The sequence below is a fragment of the Lissotriton vulgaris genome, chromosome 1_1 (genome assembly GCF_964263255.1).
Source record: "Lissotriton vulgaris chromosome 1_1, aLisVul1.2, whole genome shotgun sequence".
NCBI classification, from domain to species: Eukaryota; Metazoa; Chordata; class Amphibia; order Caudata; family Salamandridae; genus Lissotriton; species Lissotriton vulgaris.
Window position 1 is genome coordinate 71178980 of NC_141685.1, and position 24194 is coordinate 71203173.

Consider the following 24194-nt stretch of genomic DNA (forward strand, 5'->3'; position numbering starts at 1 on the left):
GAGCGGATCCTCCGCGAGGCGCGGCGGCAGCAGCCTTTCCGATTCCGAGACTACCCGGTGGCCCTCTATCAGGATTTATCTACGGTCACACTGTAGAAGAGAAAATCCTTTAAAATCGCCACGGACTTCCTCCGGGAGCAGGGGACGCAGTACTCTTGGGGTCACCCTTTCCGCCTGATTTTTCGGTGGAACGGAACATTGCACCAGCTCCGGTCCCTCCAGGATGTCTGCACGGTGTTGGGCATCACAGCATCGGATACAGACACCCCGGCGCCGCGCCTCAGACGAAGCACTCGGGACGGTTGGCAGCAGGCTGGGGAGAGGCGCTCCCCACCGCCGGAGCGACCGGACTCGCCCACGATTCGGGCGGACATGTCGGCCGCCATTCAGGAGGCCTCCAGAGCGACGGCGACCGGTGAAGTGGCCCTGACGGCCTGAACTTACTCCGGGGGGAGTCTGCAATAGCCTTTTCTTATTGCTGGTGCGGGGGTTCTGGGGGTGGGTGGGGCAGGATGGCGAGTGCAGGTGGTGGTGGCTGGACGTCCACTAGACTGACTTTCCACGGCCTTGTCCGATAAGGACCGGACTGGGACAATGACTTCTTTGCATAGTTTGAGAAGCGGGGAGCGGGAATGGGAATTGCAGGGGGGTGTTTTGAGTTTGGGGGTTTGCAAGGGGCTGGAAGTTGGGAGTGGTGTGGGGTTGGGTGTGTGAAGTTCCAAGGGGAGGGGGGGGTTCCTCTAGTTGTGGGGTTTTGGGGTTCGGGGACTGTACTGTGCCGTAGGGATGTCTGTGTTTGCTGTGCGCTGAGGTTTCGTGAGGTGGCCTCCATGTTCACTTGCTGGGCCTTGCCCACCTATGTGCGTTTCAATGATTCCCCTCCTTGATGGCTCTTAAAGTTGTTACTCTGAATGTGAAAGGGCTGAATAATCCGGTTAAAAGGCGGGCGGTATTGTCTCTGTTGGAGAACTCCCAGGCTGATATCTGCCTGCTACAAGAGACCCATCTGCTGGCCATAGACTGTCCCAGAATGCGTACCCCCAAGTTCCCCACGCAGCTTTTCTCCTCCAGCGCTTCCAAAACGGCAGGGGTGGCACTTCTGTTCTCCACGCGGTTCAGGGGGGAGAGCTTACACAAAGTGGCGGAACAGAAAAAGGGAGGCTCTTGGCATACAGGATTAGGGTGGGAGGCTTGGTGCTGACTGTAGGCTCTATCTACGGCCCCAATGATCGCCAGGATCAATTCTTGCACAGGGCACTGGAAGACGTGGCGTCCACCTCTGATAGGCACATAGTGTTGGGGGGAGATCTGAATCTGGTTTTCGACGCGGCTCTGGACAGGTCTGTGCAACGGCACCACCAGTTGGGAGAGCTTTCGGGCTCGGTTCGCACCCGACTTGAGGAGCTGGACTTGCATGACATGTGGCGCCACCTCCACCCTACTACCCGCGTGTACTCTTACTTCTCACACGCACACAAGTCCTATGCGCGACTGGACCATCTACTTGTGTCGGGTCCGATGCTCGTTTTAGCCTCGAACGCTGACATGGGGGTCCTCTCTCTTTCCGATCATGCGCCGGTGGAGGGTACTTTCAATCTGCCCCCGGTGGCTCGGCCGAGAGGGGTCTGGCGACTCCGGGACATGCTATTGCACAGACGGTCGACGGTGGAACAGATTCGCGCAGCCATTGGGGAATTCCAGCGCGTAAACGACAATGACGACACCTCCCGCGCGACGCAGTGGGCAGCCCTGAAGGCTGTGCTCCGCGGCGAATTTATCGCTGTCTCCTCGGCGGAGAACAAGGATCGACAGCTCAAAAGGGACGAGCTTACCCGGCAGGTGCGGGAGCTGGAGCAGGTTCATCATAGAACGGGAGCCCCCAGAGTCTGGAGGCAGCTGAAAGCCGCCAGGAAACTCTTGTCTGCCCTGGACACGGACCGGGCGGAGTACGCGATGCTTCGTCTGAAGCACAAGTATTATACCGGTGGCGACCGATGCGGACGGCTCCTGGCCAACAAGCTCAGGGTGCAACACCAACAGCACCGAGTGAAGGAGCTGGTTAACCCGGCCGGAGGTTCTGTCACGGAAGATGAGCAAATAGCGGACGTTTTCCGTAGTTTTTACGCAGACCTCTACACTGGCGAGGCCCCCTCCGCCCGGGCGGAGACGGACTATCTGGAGTCGGTGCCGCTCCCGTCGTTAACGCCGGATCAGGCTCAGTGTCTGGAACGGGAGATCCGTATCGAGGAGGTGGTCACGGCGATCTCCCGGCTCAAACCGGGCAAGGCCCCGGGACCGGATGGCTTCATCCCTCTGTTTTATAAGACCTTCTGTCAGGAGCTGGCGCCTCTGTTGACCCGCCTTTTCAACAAGTTCGCGGAGCCGGGTGCCATTCCCCCCGAATTTCTTCAGGCCACGGTCTCTGTGATCCCAAAACCGGGCAAGGACAGGACTGCCTGTGGGTCCTATCGTCCTATCTCGCGGCTGAACACAGACTTGAAAGTGTTCACCAGCATATTGGCAGCACGCTTGGCACTTCATCTCCCGGGCATGGTCGATTCGGATCAAGCGGGCTTTGTGCCTGGCAGGCAGACAGTGGACAACACGAAGAGGGTGACTCATATTCTTGAGAAGGCCTCCAGGATCCCCGGGGAAAGGATGCTCCTTTCCATAGACGTGGAGAAGGCGTTTGACAGGGTGCACTGGCCCTACCTGGAGAGGGTCTTGGGCAAGTTCGGGATAGGCGAGAAGTTCCGGCATCTGATCTTCAACTGCTACCGGTTCCCGTCCGCGGTGGTCCGAGTGAACGGAGGCAGTTCCCGGCCCTTTCCCTTAGAACGGGGTACGCGACAAGGATGCCCACTGTCCCCTTTGCTCTTTGCTCTTTATATGGAGCCGTTTGCTCAAAGGGTTCGGCACAACCCCGATATCGTCGGAGTCAAGATGGGCGAATTTCATCACGCGATTAGCCTATATGCAGATGACGTCATTTTGACGCTCGATGACCCACGGAGGTCGCTGCCGGCTTGCATTGCGGAATTGGACCTCTTCGCCGCGGTGGCGGGCTTTAAGGTGAACCTCGGGAAATCAGCTGCCCTCGACATTTCGCTCACCAGTGCCACCAGGGCGGAACTGCAGAGGATTTACCCTCTGAGCTGGTCCGGGGACCGGATTCCGTATTTAGGGATCCTGCTGGCGCTCTCCCTCCCGGCGATGGTCACGGCCAATTATGCGGCTTTGAGCACGAAAATCAGAGAGGAACTGGGTCGGTGGGATAAGGGCACGTTGTCGCTGCTAGGTAGGGTGGCCGCAGTGAAGATGACCCTCCTGCCTCAGGTACTATACCTGTTTAGGGCGTTGCCGCTCCAGCCCCCCACAGGGTGGCTCGCGGAGACTCAATCAGCCATTGCGCGGTTTGTGTGGCAGGGCCGTAGACCACGGATTAAGAGGAACATCGCTACGCTGGCGCCTGAATCTGGGGGGCTAGGGATACCAGATTTACGGACATACTTCCAGGCCGCCCAACTCCGCTATCTGGTGGAATGGAGCCGGTGGGAGTCAGACAAACACTGGCTGTTCCAGGACCAGGCGGTAGCAGGCAGGACGCTACAGGAGGTCCCATTCTTGAGGCGGGCTCATCGACCCCCTATCCTTTACGCATCTCTTGTGACGCGTGTCCCGCTTCGGGCGTGGGACTCAGTGGCCACTAGGCATGAACTTACTACTTTTCCCTCTCCCTTCACGCCGTTAATTGGCAATCCGGACTTCGGTCCGGGAACTGAGCCTGGTGCTTACGAGCGCTGGCGGGCAGCCCGCTGTTGCACTTTGTATCACCTATACGGCCCTGAGGGTGTCATCCCCTTCCAGGACTTGCAGCGGGACTACGGCTTCCCTGAGACAGAGCGCATGAGGTATATGCAGGCGCGCCACTGGGTACTACAACCCCAAGTGCGCGAAACGGCGGACCGGGAGATCATGGTGTACGAGCGCTGGTTAATCACTCGCACGTCGGATGCTAAACTAATCTCCGATTTGTATAAGATGCTGCAGCCCTCCCCCTTTCACATTCACAACCCCGGTCGGGAGCGTTGGGAACGGGAGCTCGGACGAGTGTTGAGCTACACAGAATGGGACCACATCTCCTACCGCTCACGCCACTCGGCCTACCACACGGGGCTCACGGAGACCTTCACCAAAATTTCGACCTACTGGTACCGCACTCCTGAGAAATTACATGAGATGGATAGGTCAATACCGGGGACGTGCTGGCGTAACTGTGGCCAAACTGGCACGCTTACACACATACTGTGGGACTGTCCCCTTTTGGCTTCTTATTGGGAGGAGGTTCGGGGTGAGGTGGACAAATGTTTTGAGATAGAGCTGCCGCGGTTCCCTGCCTATGTCCTACTGGGTTTGCCGAATGGGTTGATGTACCCCCTCAGGTCTAGAAGGGGTAGACAGATTGCGATAGCTCTAGGGTCAGCGTTGCAAAACATTCTCATACACTGGCGCTCCACCACACTCCCCACTGTTGTCGGCTGGCTGCATAGATTGTGGCATGTCCTTGGCATGGAAAAGATGTCCTTAGTGGCCCTGGGGGATACAGATGCTTTTGAGGAGCTGTGGGCGCCTTTCCATAGCCTGCTATGTTCTGAGTTCAGGGAGATCACCTGCCCTAGGTATCTCAGGTTGTTACGGCTGACACCGCCACCGGATCCGCCTGTTTGATTGGTCGGAGTTGGCATTGAGTAGCGGAGTCAACCGGAGGGTCGATACGAGGGGAGAGCAGATGGTCATTGGCACAGTACAGGGGGTGGGTTGGGGTGCGGTAGTTGGGGGGTTTTGTTGGTTGGGTAGGTTGTGGAGCAGGGTTGTTTCCCCACCCCTTTCCCCTCCCCCCTTTTTTTCCCCTCCTTTCACCCCCTTCTCTCTTCCCCTTTCCCCCCCCCTTCTTTTTCATCTTTAACCACAGGCGTACAAGCTGTGTTTCCAAGCCGGATGGTGCCTACTGAAGGGACAGAACTGCTTTGATGTATCTACTGTATTGTACGCATTGATTGTGGGGCACCTGTGGTTTTTCTTTTTCTTGCCCTGTTGTTTCCTTCCTTACCCTGCTTCAATAAAATACTTTAAACCTAAAAACATACAGTACAAATAATTCCATGTATTGCAAATACGCCATTTCAAATGCAAATATGTATTTTGGGGTGGGTAATGTTACACATGCATCTTTTGCTATAGTTTTTAGTAAATTGATGGACATAAATTTGTGGAGTGGGTGTTGCGTTCTAATCTAGGACCCCGATCAATACTGTGACCTTATGTCCCTATACGGCTATAATCCATTCATACCCCTATATTGGCATAAACGATCAAATGCAATATTCAGAAACTCGTCTCTGGCCTCACACGATCAGAGCCACATTTCAGAATCTCTTCCTCTGCAGCTTCCTCTGCAGCTCATTAGAGCAAATGACACAGCAGAAGCCACTATCTAAGATTCCTAGATTACACTCCGAGTTCTTCAACAAGATAAAACTCAGCAACCTGGGAAATCCCCGCTTGCTATGTTTTGATTAGTAATAGAACTCTAATGAGCACTGAGAGACGATCACTTCCTAGTGACATCTTTATTGACGTCTTGTGTCCAAAAACTTACGTCAAACCAGGCACCTTTCAGGTATAAATATTACCAACGTTGCCTTAAGCAAACGCTGCCTCAACGACATCGGCGAACGATGGTGTGGTGAACATAGGAGCAGAACAGCTGTCCCCCTGCAAAGCCCAGCAGATACAAGCTGCCCACGGACGCTTCCCCTCCTCCTCCTCGACGCACTGAGAGAGACGCTGTCTTTTCTCCTGCCGAGAAAATCCAGCTCCGGCGTTTCCAGCCTACTCTTGCGAGTGACTGGGATATCGAGTCCTGGAAGGAGATACAAGACCTCCAACATTCTATTCCAGAGGTATGGTGTTGACTAGACCCTTAGAGAGAATTCTTGAAGCAAACCTTGGCAAAACCAACTTAACTTAAACTGCTACTTACTCCCTTCCAAGTATTAGGCTTAGGTCAGGTACACTGGGGTAGGCGTAGTTAGAAGCACCAGTTGAGTACATTAGCCTAATGTATATATGAATGTATATATATTTTATTCATTTTAAACCATTGTATGGCTAGGAAACCATATCAATGCTTTTACAGTATTATTTCGCAATACAAATTTTACTGTACGCACTTTTTATAATAACTAGTCTTGCAATTGTGGCACTTCATTGCTCTTGTATGAGAAGAAAGACTGTTCAATAAATAATACCTTTTTATTGAAAACGCCTTTCTCTCTATTCTCTGCATATTGGTGAAAGTATTCTGCACAAAACTGACTGAGTAAAATAACTGTCTATTGTTTCACACGACTCTAGAGATTGACTCTTATTCTAAGGAGCAAAGTTGTCATGTTTATGCGCTTGTTGGAAAACTGAATCCCTTCTTGTCTGTACCAGGGAAGCTGATCACTTCCTATTCAGTAAAGAAAGTTTCCAGTGACCTCTGAGCTAGTTGGTAACAAACCCAAATAAGTTTAGCATAGTCAGTGGAGACCTGGAAGATCCGCACTTCTACGTCTATACTACTGTTTATGTTATTCCAATGCGCAGTGCCTATTGGGAAAATAGGAACTACACTACACTCCTGTAGAGTGAGATTGAGTTTAAAATTTATGCTTTTCTGGCATTCGGAGCACTGAATTATTTTGATGGTGTGTTTTCTTATGGCGCTTTTAACCATCTCTACCTCTGAATCTTTTCTGAAATTTAGAGCACTGATAATTTTTTTTCTCCAGTGTGGATTCTCACATGTTCAGTGAGATGAGATTTTTGGCTGAAACATTTTTGGCATTCGGGGCACTGATAAGGTTTTTCCCCAGTGTGGATTCTTAAATGGTAAGTGAGGCTGCTTCTTTCACTGAAACATTTCTTGCATTCAGAGCACTGATAAGGTTTTTCCCCAGTGTGGGTTCTTATATGATGAGTGAGACTGTTTTTTCCAATGAAACATTTGTGGCATTCAGAGCACTGATAAGGTTTTTCCCCAGTGTGGGTTCTTATATGCTGAAGGAGACTTCTTTTTTGAATGAAACATATCTGGCATTCAGAGCACTGATAAGGTTTTTCCCCAGTGTGGGTTCTTATATGATGAATGAGACTGTTTTTTTGACTGAAACATTTGTGGCATTCAGAGCACTGATAAGGTTTTTCCCCAGTGTGGGTTCTTATATGCTGAGTGAGACTGCTTTTTTCACTGAAACATTTGTTGCATTCAATGCACTGATAACGTTTTACCCAAGTGTGAATCCTTGTATGTTTAGTGAGTCTCATTTTGTCACTGAAACATCTCTGGCATTCAGAGCACTGATAAGGTTTTTCCCCAGTGTGGAATCTCACATGTGCAGTTAGAAGTGATTTAAGTTTGAAATATTTTGGGCATTCAGAGCACTGATAAGGTTTTTCCACAGTGTGGGTTATTGTGTGTTGAGAAAGACTTATTTTGTCTCAGAAATATTTCTGGCATTCAGAGCACTGATAGGGGTTTTCCCCACTGTGGGTTTGCATATGCAGCGTGAGATGTCTTTTTTCACTGAAATATTTCTGGCATTCAGAGCACTGATAAGGTTTTTCCCCAGTGTGGGTTTGTATATGCAGCGTGAGATGTCTTTTTTCACTGAAACATTTCTGGCATTCAGAGCACTGATAAGGTTTTTCCCCAGTGTGGAATCTCACATGTGCAGTTAGAAGTGATTTAAGTTTGAAATCTTTTGGGCATTCAGAGCACTGATAAGGTTTTTCCCCAGTGTGCGTTCTTGTATGCTGGGTGAGATAGCTTCTTTCACTGAAACATTTGTGGCATTCAGTGCACTGATAACGTTTTTCCCCAGTGTGGATCTTTGTATGCCGTGTGAGACTACTTTTTATACTGAAACATTTCTGGCATTCAGAGCACTGATAAGGTTGTTCTACAGAATGGGTTATTGCATGTCGTGAAAGACTTTGTTTGTTACAAAACCTTTCCTGGCATTCAGAGCACTGATAAGGTTTTTCCCCAGTGTGGAATCTCAAATGTGCAGTTAGAAGTGATTTACGGTTGAAATGTTTTGGGCATTCAAAGCACTTTTAAGGGTTTTCCCCAGAGTCTATTCTTGTATGTTCAATCAGTCTGCTCTTGCAACTGAAACATTTCTGGCATTCAGAGCACTGAAAAGGTTTATCCCCAGTGTGGGTTCTTCTATGCCGAGTGAGACTGTTTTTGTCAATGAAACATTTCTGGCAATCCGTGCACTGATACGGTTTATCCCCAGTGTGGGTTATTCTATGCCGAGTGAGACTGGTTTTGTAAATGAAACATTTCTGGCATTCAGAGCACTGGTAAGGTTTTTTGCCAGAGTGGATTATTAGATGTCGAGAAAGACTTTGTTTGTTACAAAACCTTTCCTGGCATTCAGAGCACTGATAAGGGTTTTCCCCAGAGTGGATTCTCATATGTTCAGTGAAATAAGATTTTTGGTTGAAACTTTTTGGGCATTCAGTGCACTGGTAAGGTTTTTCCACAGAGTGGGTTATTGCATGTCGATATAGACTCGGTTTGATACTAAACCTTTTCTGACATTCAGAGCACTGAAAAGGTTTTTCCCCAGTGTGGATTCTCATATGCTCAGTGAGATAAGATTTACGCCTGAAACTTTTATGGCATACATTGCACAGAGAGTGGTTTCCCCCAGTGTGTATTCTCATATGGTCAGTGAGATAAGATTTACGCCTGAAACTTTTTTGGCATACATCGCACTGAAAGTGGTTTCCCCCAGTGTGCATTCTGTCAAATTCTGTGAGTTAAGATTTATGCCTCGATTGAGGCGGGTTTGAACACTGAATTTGTTCTAACAGTCCGTGTTTTTATCAGGTTTATTCCTATTGTTAATATCTCTACGTTTAGTTTTCTCTTGCTTATATGCCACAGTAAGGGTGAACCTGATTTTAGAGTCGGGCTGGTTTAGATAATGTTCAGCGTTTACCTCTAAAAGAAATTGTGTATAATCTTCTTAACACTTGAATTGAGCAAAATATGTCTGGAAGCAGCCCTGTAACACCTGTTGAAATTTTTCTAGCAGATAATAGTCTTTAGGTTATAGCCTCTACGGCAGCAACTTATTTTGTGACTGAAGTTTTTCTCAAATCTATTTGAATAGGTAATAAGGTGTTAGTCTGATATTTAATGATTAAACTGATAAGTACCTTTTTGCACTGAGGTAATGGCAGTAACTGAGAGGGTTAGAACATGCACAGTAATATTGTGAATCATTAGTCGCAGAACATCAGTTCCTTTTAACCATTCTATGTTTGGTGTAAGGTTAGTAGTTCTGAAGATGAGGATTTATTTACATTAGCTATAGCGCAACGGTGCTCATGTAATCCATTTTTATATTTAACAGTTTTACATATCACGACTGCACAACAGATAATGTTGAGGCGATTTACATAGAATTACAGAACAGTACACAATAAAACGGAAACCATCTGAGATGGTCATGAACACAATAAAGTGGTGAATTTTTAAGGTTTTCACAAGAGTGAGCAGAGTAGGTCGAGGTGTTATATCCCGAGGCAGATAGTCTCAAACTTGCGTAATTGGTTAAAAACGGTTGTTGAACAAAGGTGATTTTCCAATCTTTTGGTTGTTAACGTGTCAGCTTCGGAGCCTTCTTTCAGTGTCTTTTCTTTGCGGTATACAGAAGAAACCTTTTTTTGTAACTTTCTTTTATGCAGTGTGTACTTCTTCCCTAGAATTACATGATGCTTTAGATGAACGTTATACTGTCGTGCTTAGGTAATTTGTCTTTCTGATAAAATTTCAAATGATGATGCTGAAGTGGTCTTTCTACATTATTTCAGATGTTGTGTGCACAGATGTGGTTTTGCTCTGGGTTAATGAAATGCAAAATTAGAGACTTCACTTACAGGTATAGTACTTTCCTCGACACAATAAGATTTTTGGAAATTGTTTAAACGTAGAATGCTGGATGTCCTTCAGTTTTTCAAAATAATCCTTCTTATGGCACTGACATTCAGTTGCTCAGTGCTAAATCTTGCTTTCTTCGTCCGTAATTTCAATCACCTATAGTATTAAAATTAAATAGTTAATAAATGTACATTTCCAAATATATAATGTACAAGCCAAATCAATGCAGAATTTATTTTGAAAATGTCGAGCTGTTTTTCAGACAGAGCAGAGTGTAGAATGGTAGCATGAGAGTACTTGGATGTAGGAGTGAGGATTTGTAGAATTTTCAACATTTTATTAAGCTCACAAAGGATACATGTACCCTATGGAGTTGTAACATAGAATCCCAAAGGCAGATATGAAAGTCATATGGACTGGCACCAAACAGATATAAAAAATATATACTATTAATTAATTTCTAATGCAGATTTCTGGGAATGGAATGACTCCTCCACGGACAACAGGTGTTTTCCCCTGCCCTGAGTTACCACCTACTTGTATCTGGTTTCCTGACTTTTGAGTTTTGGCCTCTGCCTCAAGCTAATCTATTGTGTGCTGCGAGGACTATGCCTAGACCTATCCCTCAACTATGGTCCAGAGTATGAATCAAGGGCAATGAAATTAAGGCGTACTTTCATGTGTTCATTTTATTCCACCTGATTATCAGTTGTTTTTCTGCACTTGGATTTACTGGGTGCAGAAAATCAGGACACCATTTTTTCCCAGACAGAAAATTAGACTGAAAAGACGCATAAGACTCTGGGTGAAGCAGAAGCAGCCAAGTCTTATGCTGTATTTTTTAATAACTGGGGGAAACACACAATTCTTCCCTCTGTTGGTGTTCACAGTCGTTGGCGGCCTGTGATTCGGCAGAGCGTATCGAGTAGAGGCGAGGGGCCAAGCCGAGCCGAGGAGGAGTTGACGAGCAAGCGGAGTGGAGCCTGGGACGACTGCCAGGGTTAGTTTTGTGACCGGTTCCGGCTCCCGAAGGCTTCTCCCCATTCATCCGCGTCCTGTTATACGGGCGCTTTAAGTTCTATGGATCTGCTGTGGGGGCAGGAACGGCCGCTGTCGGCACAGCTGTGCTAAGACGCTGCTGGTGCTGCTGGTGCGGTGGCCGCAGCAGGGGTCAAAGGAGCCTTGGCCTGCGGTACTGCTGGTGCGTCGGCTGCTCAAAGGCAAAGAGGCACAGAGGAGCACAGAGGGCACAGAGGAGCCTTGGCCTGCCGCCTGATTTTACATATATACCAAGCATTGAGCAGAGCAGAGCTGAGCCGAGGAGTGGAGGGAAGTGCCTACATCTGCCGTCTGTAGTGGGACTGCCTCTGGATCCCGCTCTTGCTCCTCAGGATTGCCAGCATTCTCCCTTGTACTCTTGAAAGCGATGAATAGCAATGAACAACCAATGAACAGTGAGTAGTGAGTGACAAGTGGAAAGAGGCGTGTGCCGAGTAGTTAAGGTTGATCGGTCCGTAAGTCGCTGAGCCATTGGAGTCTGTAATAAGTCTATAATACAAAATCTGAAAATTATGCAAAGGGGAAAGTGACAATAGACTTTGACCCTGTTGAAGCACCCCTCGACCCCTGAATTACTCTGCATGCCTAGACTACAGCCCTACCCGGAGCCCGGATATTAACCCCTTGGGTGCTCATGACGAGCTGGGCTCATCATGGCACACAGTGCTCGTGTGATCATAATGAGCCCAGCTCGTCATGACACCCAGCACCGGAAATCCCTCTGGCGCGGGCACCAGAGGTATTCCCTTTTCCCCCCCAAAGCCTTGGGAGCTGGGAAAGAGCTTCCCCAGCTCCCGAGACCCCCCTGTTTTCCCTGATATGACGATCAGCGCGCACGTCGCGCTGACATCATTTCAGTGACACCGAAACTGAAATGAGCCAAGAGCATCATTTCAGTTTGTACGTGCTCAGGGGCCTATCTCAGTCCACTGAGCACGTAGAACTCAGGAAAGGTATTGTTGAAAAGGGGAGACTCTCCCCTTTCCAATGGTACCACTCCCAAGTGGATCCCTGCTTGATGATCGCCCCAGGAGGGCGATCCCCAAGCAGGGATCCACCCACTAGGCACCAGGGAGGGGGGAGCAGCCTCTTGGGCAAGGGCCTTTGCTCCCCCCACAAAAATATTGGCATCTTTAGTCTCTCTGCCCACACCCCCCCGGCCACAATATTTACAGTCTTTCTGCACCCCCCTGGGGGGCAGATAGGGCAGTAGCCCCCAATCTGCCGCCGGGGGTAGAAAGCTCACTAAATGCCAGGGATTTTGTTTTTGCACCATTTTCTTTTCGAGTGGGGGCTGCCCGAAATGGGCACACCATTGCCCCCACCCCAGCCACCAGTACAGCCTTTCTGCCCCTGGGGGGCAGGAGGCAGTAGCCCCCAATCTGCCCCCCCGCGGGGGCAGAAAGCCCACTACACGCCAGGTATTTCATTTTTGCACCATTTTGTTTAGGGTCGGAGCTGCCCGAAACGGGCACGCCAATGTTCCCACCCCGGCCACCATTACAGCCTTTCTTCCCCCCTGGGGATTTTTTATGGGATATATCTAATAGGGGTGGGGGCTGCCCAAAATGGGCATGCCGATGCCCCCACCCCCGGCCACAAAAGGACAGTCTTTCTGCCCCCCACCCCTCAGGGGGGCAGAAAGCCCACTAAACGCCAGGGGTTTTGTTTTTATACCATTTTTTTTAGGGAGGGGGCTGCCCGAAATGGGCACGTCAATGCCCCCACCCTTGCCACCATTACAGCCTTTCTGCCCCCCCAGGGGTGCAGATGGGGCAGTAGCCCCCAATCTGCCCCCCTGGGGGGGTAAAAAGCCCACTAGATGCCAGGTTTATTCTGGGGCAAATCTGAATTAGGGTGGGGGCTGCCCAAAATGGGCATGCCCATGCCCTACTTCCTCCCCTGCAAAAATTACAGCATTCATGCCCCCCCTGGGGGGCAGATGGGGCAGGAGCCCCCAATCTGCCCCCGGGGGAGCAAAAAGCCCACTAGACACCAGGGATTTTTTTGGCAACTTTTTATTAGGGTGGGGGCATTGGCATGCCTGTTTTTGGCAACCCCCACCCTCATTAAAATTTGACCCCAAAACTCCCTGGTGTCTAGTGGACTTTCAGACCCCCTGTGGGGCAGATGGGGGCATTAGCCCCTAATCTGCCGCCCGGGGGTGCAAAAAGCCCAGGGATTTTTTGGGCAAATTTCTTTTAGGGTGGGGGCACTGGCAAGCCCGTTTTTGGCAACCCCCACCCTAAGTAAAATTTGCTAAAAAAAACCATTGGTGTTTAGTAGGCTTTCTGCCCTGCCTGGTGGACAGATGGGGGCATTAGCCCCAATCTGCACCCCTGGAGGGGGCAAAAAGCCCATTAGTCGCCAGGGATTTTTTGGGGGCAAATTTGAGTTAGGGTGGGGGCCGCCCAAAACAGGCATGTCCAGGCCCCCACCCCCTCTCCCACAAAATTTGCAGCCTCCCTGCCCCCCCTGGGGAGCAGATGGGGCAGTAGCCCCCAATTTGCCCACCGGGGGGTGGGGGGCAAAAAGCCCACTAGACCCCAGGGATTTTTTGGGGAAAATTTTTATTAGGGTCGGGGCATTGGCATGCCCATTTTTGGTAACCCCAACCTAATTAAAATTTGCTCAATAAAATCCCTGGCGTCTAGTAGGCTTTCTGCCCCCCTAGAGGGTACATGGGGGTATTAGACCCCAATCTGCACCACCGGGGGAACGAAAAGCCCACTAGTTGCTAGGGATTTTTTGGGCAAATTTTAATTACGGTGGGGACATTGGCATGCCCATTTTGGGCAGCCTCCACCTAATTAAAATTTGCCCAAAAAACTTCCTGGCGTCTAGTGGACTTTCAGCCCCCCCTGGGGGGGCAAAAAACCCTGTAGACGCCAGGGTTTTTTTGGGGAAACATAAAAACACACAAGGTGATGGGCGGAATGTTGCACATTGGCAAAACATTCACCCCCACCCACAGATCTGGGTTTAATCTATCGTTATTTTGCTCACCACGCCACACCATTTCAGACATGGCCATATGCAAATCAGTCTTGACCCTGTGCCTCATGGGAACAGTCCAGCCCGAACTGCCAAGCCGTGTATTCCTGCTGTGTTGTATAAGGAGAAAGCATCATATTGGTCGAGCTATCTAACACCAGTATTTAATCATGCTCTCCAATCACGAACAGTCCCCGAGGCAAGGAAGGGATCTATAATTTCTCCAATATATAAAAGTGGGGACTGGTCCCTCCCATCCAATTATAGATTAATTACACTCCAAGATATTGAAGCTAAATTAGTTGCATCGGTTCTACTGAAGGAGTTAATTGATTGGGCTTATGAAAACCATTTAATTCCACCGAACCAATCAGGTTTTGTACACGGTCAAGGTACAACAACAAACGTTTTAACACTGGGAATTTTAACAGAAAAATATAAAACAAAAAAACAGCCATTATATTTATGTTTCGTTGATTTTAAAGCTGCCTTTGACTGCGTAAATAGGCAGATTTTATGGAGGAAACTGGATCGTTATGGCATTAGCTCCAGTCTTTTAAATGCAATACAATTGTTTTATACTGATACCTGGATAAGAGTCCGGCTAGGGAATGGCTCAAAGCTTTCGAGGAAAATTAAAACAACTCAAGGCCTAAAGCAAGGGTGTGTTTTAGCTCCATATTTATTTAATCTATTTTTATTAGACTTTAACCTTGCAATGAACAATGAGTTAGCAGACTCACCAAAGCTGGCTGAGAAACAAATATCAAACTTATTGTACGCTGATGATGTCGTCCTGCTAAGCCAAACAAGGGTAGGACGGCAGCGATTAATAAACAAAACATCAATGTATTCAATTGAGAACAAAATGACAATAAGCAAAACAAAAATAGAGTAATGGAAGTCACTACCAAGAAACGGAAGAGCAGTCAATACAAGTGGTACCACCAAAAGCGGGAGCTAGAAAAAGTTCAATGTTCTAAATATCTTGGGATACTGTTTGACGAGAAAGGATCTTTTTCATACATAAAATGGAGATGAAGAAAAGAGCCAAAAGTCTACAAGGGGCTTTTCGCCTACTTTATAGCTCCTTGGGAGGCCCAACTTTTACCCCATTAATAAAAGTAATAAAAGTGAAATTGCTCCCGAGCCTTATATGGAAGTGAAATACTCCGTGGTTTGGATTCTGCATTATTAAATAATGCTATTACAAATACATTTAAGAATCTGTTCCGGGTTCCACTTAATGTATCACCTGCTCAGATAAGGCTGGAATTTGGCTTTTGTAATCAACAATATGCAAGAATGGGTCAGTACGTTAAGACCTGGAGACAAATCAAAACTAATATCAATAACCCAATGTGCACATTTTTGTGGCAAGAAATGCAACAAAATGAAAATTTGCCCTTCTGTAAATATCTGCAAAACGCTCTTGAAGAATTGTCAATTGCTGAGATCTGGGAAATATCTTTAACATTTCAAAGTTTAAGAAAAGAATTAACAAATCAGTTAAATATTTGTCACTTTTAAAAGACAAAGAACTGTTTATTAAGAGATCCCACGTATGGATGTTAGTCCAGGAATATACAAGTCTTAATGTCCAACCATATTTAGAAATACCATGGCCTCTACAAACCAAAAACACCTTTATGAAAGCACGATTCGGCAACTTACCCGGCTTAAAACATGTAGTGCCCTGGTTGAGACCATCTAAGCCGAATATGTGCAGACTATAAAACCTATGGGACGAAAGTATTTTGCATTTTGTTTGTATATGTGCAGTAATGATGGTGGAAAGAAAACGATATTTCAAAAACTGCTTCATTGACAGAGACATTGTTCGTACCTGCAGACATGCCATGGTATTTTTTTTAGACCAACGGATATTAAAATGAACGCCAATTTTCCTAAAAATGTTAATACTTGTTAAAAAGAAGTTGGATACTTGTGAGTTGCCCACAGGAAATCTGGAAGTCTAAGATAATTAAGGACAAAATTTAGGACTATTTTCATGACATCACACATAAATGACAGAATTATTAATAGACATGATTTATATTAAGTCCTGGAAAGATGGATCTGATGTAATGTCTATAAATTGTGTTTATGTTATTTAAGAAAACTAATTTGGATTTTTTGAAGTTTATAATTATTAGTCTGTATTTTAAATTGGTGTGTTTTCTTTAAGAATGTAGCAATCATAAGATTTTTGTTAATCATGCAAATAAAATTTACCTTACTCCCTCTGTTAGAAAATGCTTTCCCCTTCCCTCCCCTGCTTCATCTATCACACCCAACTAACCACATGCATATATCTACCACCTGCCTAAAATAAGTGGTAAATAAAAGCAGAAAAACACTATGAAATAGTGAATGGCATGTGGTTTGACAGGCAGAATAATCTGTTCCTCGTGGCAACTGCCCAGTCCATGGCGTCAAACTTATAACTGGACATTACTGGGGTAAATCCACCACAAAGTAAAAAAACAACAATTACATGAGATTTTTATGCCACTCCTGTACTGTGTAACTTCTAACAAGGGACTATGAGAGGTCTTGGACCGGTCCTGTGACCTGGAGGGTCACACCAAGTAAGCCCTTATTTAAGGCAGAGGACTGTCATGAGTTTAACAGCTAGAACTGTCTGTCTATGTCTGAGTGTGTGTGAGTACTTGAGGGTTGGGAGCCAGCTCTCACTATACTATACCAAAAAGAGGTATAGTGTGCAGAGAGTCCAGTGGATCCCCAGAGATTTTCAGAGGCTAAAGTAGATAATACTAATGCTCTTTTGTGGTAGTGTGGGGGAGCAGTTAGATGTATACGAGGGTAGTTTTAAGTATGTGTTGTACACACAGTGGCAATAAATGACACACACTGGTGTACACACAGTGGCAATAAATGACACACACTGGTGTACACACTGTGGTAATAAATGACACACACTCAATGAACACATCTGAGACCAATTTATAAAATTACACTTGGTTAGATTTATTTTGCGGAACCACAGAATTTCATCTTGAGTAAATACGTTTTGCAATAGAAATACTGTTCAATATAAAAAGTGGACAATTAGTGCAATTTCCAGACTTTGCAATGTTAACCTATGGGGTGCAGAAAACATTCAACATACGTATAGGCAACATCTACTTACAAGACCATTCTTCGGAAGCTACGGTTAGTATTGGCTAAGGTTCATCTAAGAACCAACAGTGCACCACCAGCGGCACGTGGGCGCCGGGGTGCAAGTGCAAGTGCAAGTTCAAGGTAGGAAACTCAATACAAACTAAGGGGGACTGGGGCAATCGGACAGAGGCTGCTTACAGGTAAGTAACTGCAAAAACAACAAGTGATGGACCGAATGTGGATCAATGTCACACATTCCCCCAGTCAAAAGATCTGGGCCCAAATCCATCGTTTTTTTGCACTCCACACCACCCTGGGTTAGACAATGGCGATATGCAAATCAGCTCTGACCCTGTGCCCCATGGGAACAGTCCAGTCCGAATTACAAAAGCCATGTCCTTCCCAGAACGGAATCAAGCATCCGAGGACCGGACCGTTTTCGAGGTAACACCTCTCATCAGCCCGGCTAGCTTGACTCCAAGTGGTGTGGAGTGCCTGGGACCCACGTCTGGGCATCCCCAGCGCACTTAGGGCGGCAATTGCAAAAACAACAATTTGATGGACAGAATGTAGATCAATGTCTTACATTCACCCCAGTACAAGGATCTGGGCCTAAATCCATCGTTTTTTGCACTCCACACCACCCTGGGTCAGATAATGGCTTTATGCAAATCAGCTCTGACCCTATTGCCCCATGGGAACAGTCCAGTCCGAATTACAAAAGCCATGTCCTTCCCAGAACGGAATCAAGCATCCGAGGACCGGACCGGTTTCGAGGTAACACCTCTCATCAGCCCGGCTAGCTTGACTCCAAGTGGTGTGGAGTGCCTGGGACCCACGTCTGGGCATCCCCAGCGCACTTAGGGCGGCAATTGCAAAAACAACAAGTGATGGACCGAATGTGGATCAATGTCACACATTCCCCCAGTCAAAAGATCTGGGCCCAAATCCATCGTTTTTTTGCACTCCACACCACCCTGGGTTAGACAATGGCGATATGCAAATCATCTCTGACCCTATTGCCCCATAGGAACAGTCCAGTCCGAACTACAAAAGCCATGTCCTTCCCAGAACGGAATCAAGCATCCGACGTGGGTCCCAGAGCCTCCACACCACTGGAGTCAAGCTAGCCGGGCTGATGAGAGGTGTTACCTCGAAACCGGTCCGGTCCTCGGATGCTTGATTCCGGTCTGGGAAAGATATGGCTGTGTAGTTCGGACTGGACTGTTCCCATGGGGCACAGGGTCAGAGCTGATTTGCATAAAGCCATTATCTGACCCAGGGTGGTGTGGAGTGCAAAAAACGATGGATTTAGGCCCAGATCCTTGTACTGGGGTGAATGTAAGACATTGATCTACATTCTGTCCATCAAATTGTTTTTTGTAATTTTTTACAGGTAAGTAACAGCGGCTTGGGGGAACTAGTCTCTGGGGGTTGAGGCCAACACTGGACATGGCCCAAGGCAGCACCATGACTACACCACACCACCAGCGGCACAGGGACGCCCGGGTGTAGGATGCCAACACAGCATCAGAGATAGGACAAATTGGAAAAGGTCTGCAAGCAAAAGCTGTCATGGTAAGTTTCGAATCTCGGGAACGTAGCAACACCCTTCGTCCTCTTCACCAAAGCCCAGGATGGATGGTTGCAAGAGTGCCTCTTGGTGTCAGAAAAGGCATACCAGAGCACGTCAAGGTTGAGGGGGTCTCCTTGCAGAGGCTGCAGGTAACGTCGAGGAGTCCAGACGAGGTCAGCTCATGGTGGTCTCTCGCTCTAGACTGCCTGGGATCGATCCTCTAGAAAGGAGCTAAACCTGCTAAGGGCTGAGCACTGAATGCCAGCCTCCTTGACATGGTCCACCAAGATACCATGGTCGACCCTGTCAAAGGCGGCCGAGAGATCCAACAGCACCAGGGCCTGAGGAGTACCCCTGTCAGCCTTCTTTCGCAGGGAGTCCAATACCGCCAGTATTATATCTCTGTTGAGTGGGCAAGCCGAAAACCAGCTTGGTGTGAGTCGAGATAGGTGGATTTTTCAATAAAATTGGACAGACACTTCACCACATGAGCCTCCAGTACACTTGCCAGGTGTGGGAGCAATAGAATTGGGTGGTAATTCAACAGGATCTGGGGGTCTGTCCCTGATTTCTTCAGAAGGGGAACCACAATTGCCTCTTTAAAGGCCTTAGGGACACAACCCTAGAATAGGGATTCATTCAGAAGAGAGAGGGCTGGAACAGGGAGGCCAGTGACGCCTTCTTTTAGGAGGTGTGGTGGGCAGCAGTCCGTAGGGGATCCAGATTTTACTTTAGACAAAAGGTCCTGGAACACCTGTGTAAAGAAGTTCTCTGCAATCTTCTCCGCTGGTGCACATCGGTAGTGCCCAGCTCTTCTTAGGTTATCAGGAACTGAAGCTCATGGACTGGGGATGCCACCTGAAAACTAGATTTAAGGATGTTACAAGGGAGTGACAGGCAGTGTCCAATGGGCCCTTTGCCTGGGGTGTCTACACCCTCTAACATGCCCACCTTCTGTGAGAGGAGGACACAGTCCTAGCCCTAACTGGATAAGTCCCATCATCTTCAAGATGGTGGCCACTGAAAACCATACTTGACCTAGCCTCCAGTACCCGAGGGCTGAAGTTGACAGAGGGGGGCACATCTCCTCTTCTATCAAAGGTTTCCCACCTGTCCTGCCGCCAAAAAGGGGGTGAGGACAGGATGGAGGCCAGCTCCTTCGAACAAGAGAGGCTGGGTTTGCATTACAAAGGAGGCAAGACCTTTGAAACTCCCCACCACGGATGGCTCTTCCTGTGCAGGGGGAGACATGAACACCTCCACCCAGGAAAGGCATTGTTCTCAGCCTCACAATGCGCAGGCACTCTCCCCTGAGGTCAGAATATAGTCTGTGGTAGCAGGCGGGCTCAGGCCAGTCAATGGCCACACTAAGGATTGGTAGGTTTCAGGGGACCCCTCTAAGGGGCCCTCTGTGTGCAATTTTTAATAAAATTGACACTGGAATCAGTGCAAGTTTATTATGTTGAGATGCTTGGTGCCAAACATCACATATTTCAGTGAAGCCATCATGAAGCTCGCGAACTCATAGTGACGAGTGTCCAGCCTATGTACTTACTTTGACTTCCCGGGTTCACTTACAATATCCAGAATCGACTAGGATAGTGCAGGGGCATCAGGGACATTTCATGCAGATATGCCCTCACAGGGTGGAGAGGATGTGGTGCAGCAGCCAGAGCTGCCGGCTCGGGAACTGGGGTCCGGGTTCTGTCTCTGCTTCAGCGCAACATCCTGTGAATCTGGGCAAATCACTGTATCTCCCGGTGCCCATAGACAGCGTCTGTAAACCCTCACAGGTGATGAGCTGCAATATATAAACCTGCGAACTTTAACTCACTGCCTGAGATATTTGTAAGACATCCCTCTAGCAGCGTTCATGGGAATGGCACACAGGGATGTGTGCCAGGTCGGCTCTTCAGTTTTGTCAGTAGGTGACGGAGTCTGAATGTAATAATTGTCCAACTGAGTAAGGAGGGATCTATCACCCACTCCCCTTCTTCTCTGTAGTTGTCAGTTGTGTGTGCGTCCTCCTGGTGATGAGACATCGATGCCACCGGAGGGGGCGGCTTGATGATCGATGAAGGAAGAGGAAGAGGCATCAGTAGGACAGATGAGGCCGACTCCGAGGGAGGAAATCGGCGGTAGTAGGCCTCAAGCACATGTTGCAAATTAGAGATGAGAGACATGGGCATCTGCACAGTTGGATTCTCAAGTGGTGCTTGAGTATTAGGCTCAGGGTAATAATCATATCCTTGGTCATCATCAATATCCTGTCATTTGATGAGAAGATCGGAAGGAGTACAAGCAGCACGGAACCGGTCATCCTCTTCCGAATCCTTTTTCATTAGCCCCTTAGTCAAAAAGTTCCACAGAAAGATTTGGAGATGGTTGAATTGGCAATAGATCCAAAGAAGAGTTCCTACGTTGAAGTAGGGAAACATCATTCATTTCTAAAGGCGGCAAAAGTGTTGATGAAGATTTCATGGGGACTAGAGACATCAAAGCTGAAGGTGGAACCAAGGATGCCGTCGACGACGAAGAGCGTGGTTGAAGTTCTGTAAGGAAAGGCTTCTGTGCTGTCTACGAGGCAACCGTCGACGAGGCAACCTTTGACGAAGCAGGTGGTGCCTTGAGAGCCATCGACCGTCTCGTCGACGAGGAGGCATCCGTCGACAACTGACCGGAGAGAGACCTCTTTTTTGTTAACGACGAAGTGAGGGAGGTGGCAGACGAGTGAGGCTTCACCGACACCATGATAAACATCGACGGAGAGGACGCTGATGACATAATCATTCTAGGTTGAGGATAAGAGAAGGTGGAAGTCGTCGTTGTAGCAGTGGCGACAGAAGTCTTTGTTGACGAGGAACCCGTTTTTTAGGCAAATTTGTCTCAGGAAGAGACTTAGATGCCTGAGTCTTAAATGCAGATCTCAAAGGCGTAGAGGGCATAAGTAGTCCCTTAGAAGGAGCAGGAGCCCTTTTTGAGGAAGAAGTCTGGCCTTCATGAGTAGAGTTGTGGTCTTTCTTGAGCACCTTAGCAGATACCATCTCCGCCTCACTAGCTCTCTTCTTAGAGATGACAGTCCTGAGAGCGGAATCACTCCCAACATCTGATAAGGGATTATCCTTGGTCTTGAGTTTCTGTAACCACAGAAGTAGACGTCCCTCTCTGTCTCTTAAAGTCTTTTGAGGAAAAGACCTGCAGATTTTACAATCTCTCACCTGATGTTCAGGGTGGAGGCAGAGTTTCTGAAGGGAAAAGGTAGAGCTACTGAGCAGAGCTCAGGGAGACTCCCTTCACACGACGTGCGGTAGGAAATATGAGAGCCTGAGCCTCTGAGGAGAAGGTTCCAGAGGGCGCTGTGGCCTGATTGGCTGGAGTTTGTACCATATCTAATGGCTTGGACAAGTTATTAAAGTGACAAGTTTTTTCCCATTAACCCCTTCCATGCTGATGACGGCCCCCATCCGTCATGCATTACAGTGCTCGTGTGCTCATGACGGCTGGGGGCCGTCATAAAGCCATTGATTCTTTAATAAGCCTAGCACACGAGAAAAATCGGCCCAGCATGGAAGGGGTTAAGGTACATGTTATAATACTTCCTATTGGTCTTTTAGCTATGCTTTCGCTATGCTATTGCTATTCTATGTACTGTGGGACTCCCACTCCGACGACGGGGAATGATTCAAACATGTGAATCTATGAAAGATACCCCATTACTGGGGAACAGCAGTTTTCTCACTACTGAAGCTCTTGCCCAAGTTGCTTAAGCCTTAGTCACCTCACACATTGACTACACTAACTCTTTAGTCTGGCATTCCGGCATATCAATTGAAAAGCCTGCAACTAGTGCTAAACCAGGCTGCTAGATTAATCTATCGCCAGGCAAGAATGCAGTATGTCACCCCTCTTATGAAAAAGTTACATTGGCTTCTGGTAGTCGAACGCAGTGCATTTGGGATGCCTCCTCTTTAAAGTGCTCCATGGCAACTGCCCAGTGTCTGTATCTACTCGGGTACAAAGACATATCCACATTCAGGATCTTCGGTCTTCCCATTTGAATCCCCTAGCTACTCCGTCCTTTAAACGCTAGAAGTTGGGGGGGGGGGGGGGACTAAGATTTGCGGTCCTGGCCCCTCAATTTTGGAATTCTCTCCATCAGGATATTAGATCGATGATATCATATCCTCAATTTTGGAAACTCTTAAAGACCTGGCTCTTTCACCAGACTTATGAATAATTCGCTTAGCGGCAGGACTCCCTTGTCCGCAGCGCCCTGAAACCTTGTGGTGTGCGCGCGCTTTATAAGTATTTTTAACATAACATAACATTTAACATTGTCTAAATGGGACAACCTGGAAAGTCCATCTGCATTGGCAGTCCCAGGTCTCTGTTTCACGTCAAAGTCTATTCCCTGTAGGGAGATGGACTACTTTAGCCGTTTGGGATTTTCACCTTTCATTTGCATTAACCATTGGAGAAGCCTGTGGTCGGTTTGAACTAGGAAGTAAGAGCCAAAGAGGTTTGACATAAACTTCTCAAGGGACCAAACCACAGCAAAGGCGTCAATCTAAATGGCACTTCAACGCTGTTCCCTGGGATTAGCCTTCTACTGATGAAAGCCAGTGGCTGATCTTGACCTTGGTCATGTTTTTGGGATAGCACTGCTCCTATACCATGATCAGAGGCATCAGTCTGCACAATAAATTGCTTGACATAATCTGCATCTTTCAGAACAGCTGCAGAGCACATTGCTTCCTTCAGCGCGTCAAAAGCCTTTAGACATCTCACAGTCCATTTCACTATTTGGAAGTCAGTTCTGTGAGGGGTGCCACAATGGTGCCATAATCCCTCACAAGCCTCATATAGTACCAGGGAAGCCAAGGAAGGCCCTCACTTGTGTCTTTGTAGTTGGAGCCACCCAGTCCAGAATGGTCTAGATCAGCGTTTCCCAAACTGGGGTCCGCGGACCTCCATGGATCCATGAAACATTCCCAGGGGGTCCGTAGGCAACAGTTATAAAAGCACAGAAAACTTTCTTGTATGATTAGCAGCTTTCCAGCAACAATAAAAGTGTCAAGATAATGCCAGTGATTAATGTACCTGCTGGAGCGTGAGGAGAGTTTTGTTCAGTGGCACCTTTGACTTAACTAATGTAGCACAGAGGGTTAATGTGCCTACTGCAAAGAACGTGTAACATGCATTTTAAAAAGCCGATTTTATGTCCATAGGTCCATGGTTACTGCTTTTGTCACAGAGATTCTTTTGTTACTGTGTTATGTTATGTTAAAAATTTGTTATAGCGCAAAACAGCTGCCCCAGCAACGGGGCGTCCCGGCGCTGAACCATAAAAGACACCTGAGGGGAGAGGGTGAAACGACAGGAAGTTTAGATCAGGGAGAACAGATAGGTTTTGATTGCCTTGCGAAAGGCCGTCAG

General features: G+C 47.8%; 2 protein-coding genes across 2 annotated transcripts in view; both read right to left on the bottom strand.

The window, feature by feature from the left end:
- The window catches only part of LOC147737348 (uncharacterized), a 935485-nt gene that overhangs the window by 804361 nt on the left and 106930 nt on the right, over positions 1-24194 (bottom strand). The gene's annotated exons all lie outside the window — the stretch shown is intronic.
- Positions 6808-8859, bottom strand: LOC147737351 (uncharacterized). Its single transcript, XM_086925590.1, has 4 exons — positions 8492-8859; positions 7974-8155; positions 7582-7805; positions 6808-7497 (listed from the first exon to the last, which is right to left on the bottom strand). Exons 1-4 carry the CDS (start codon positions 8857-8859, stop codon positions 6808-6810), a joined length of 1464 nt encoding a protein of 487 aa, XP_086781716.1.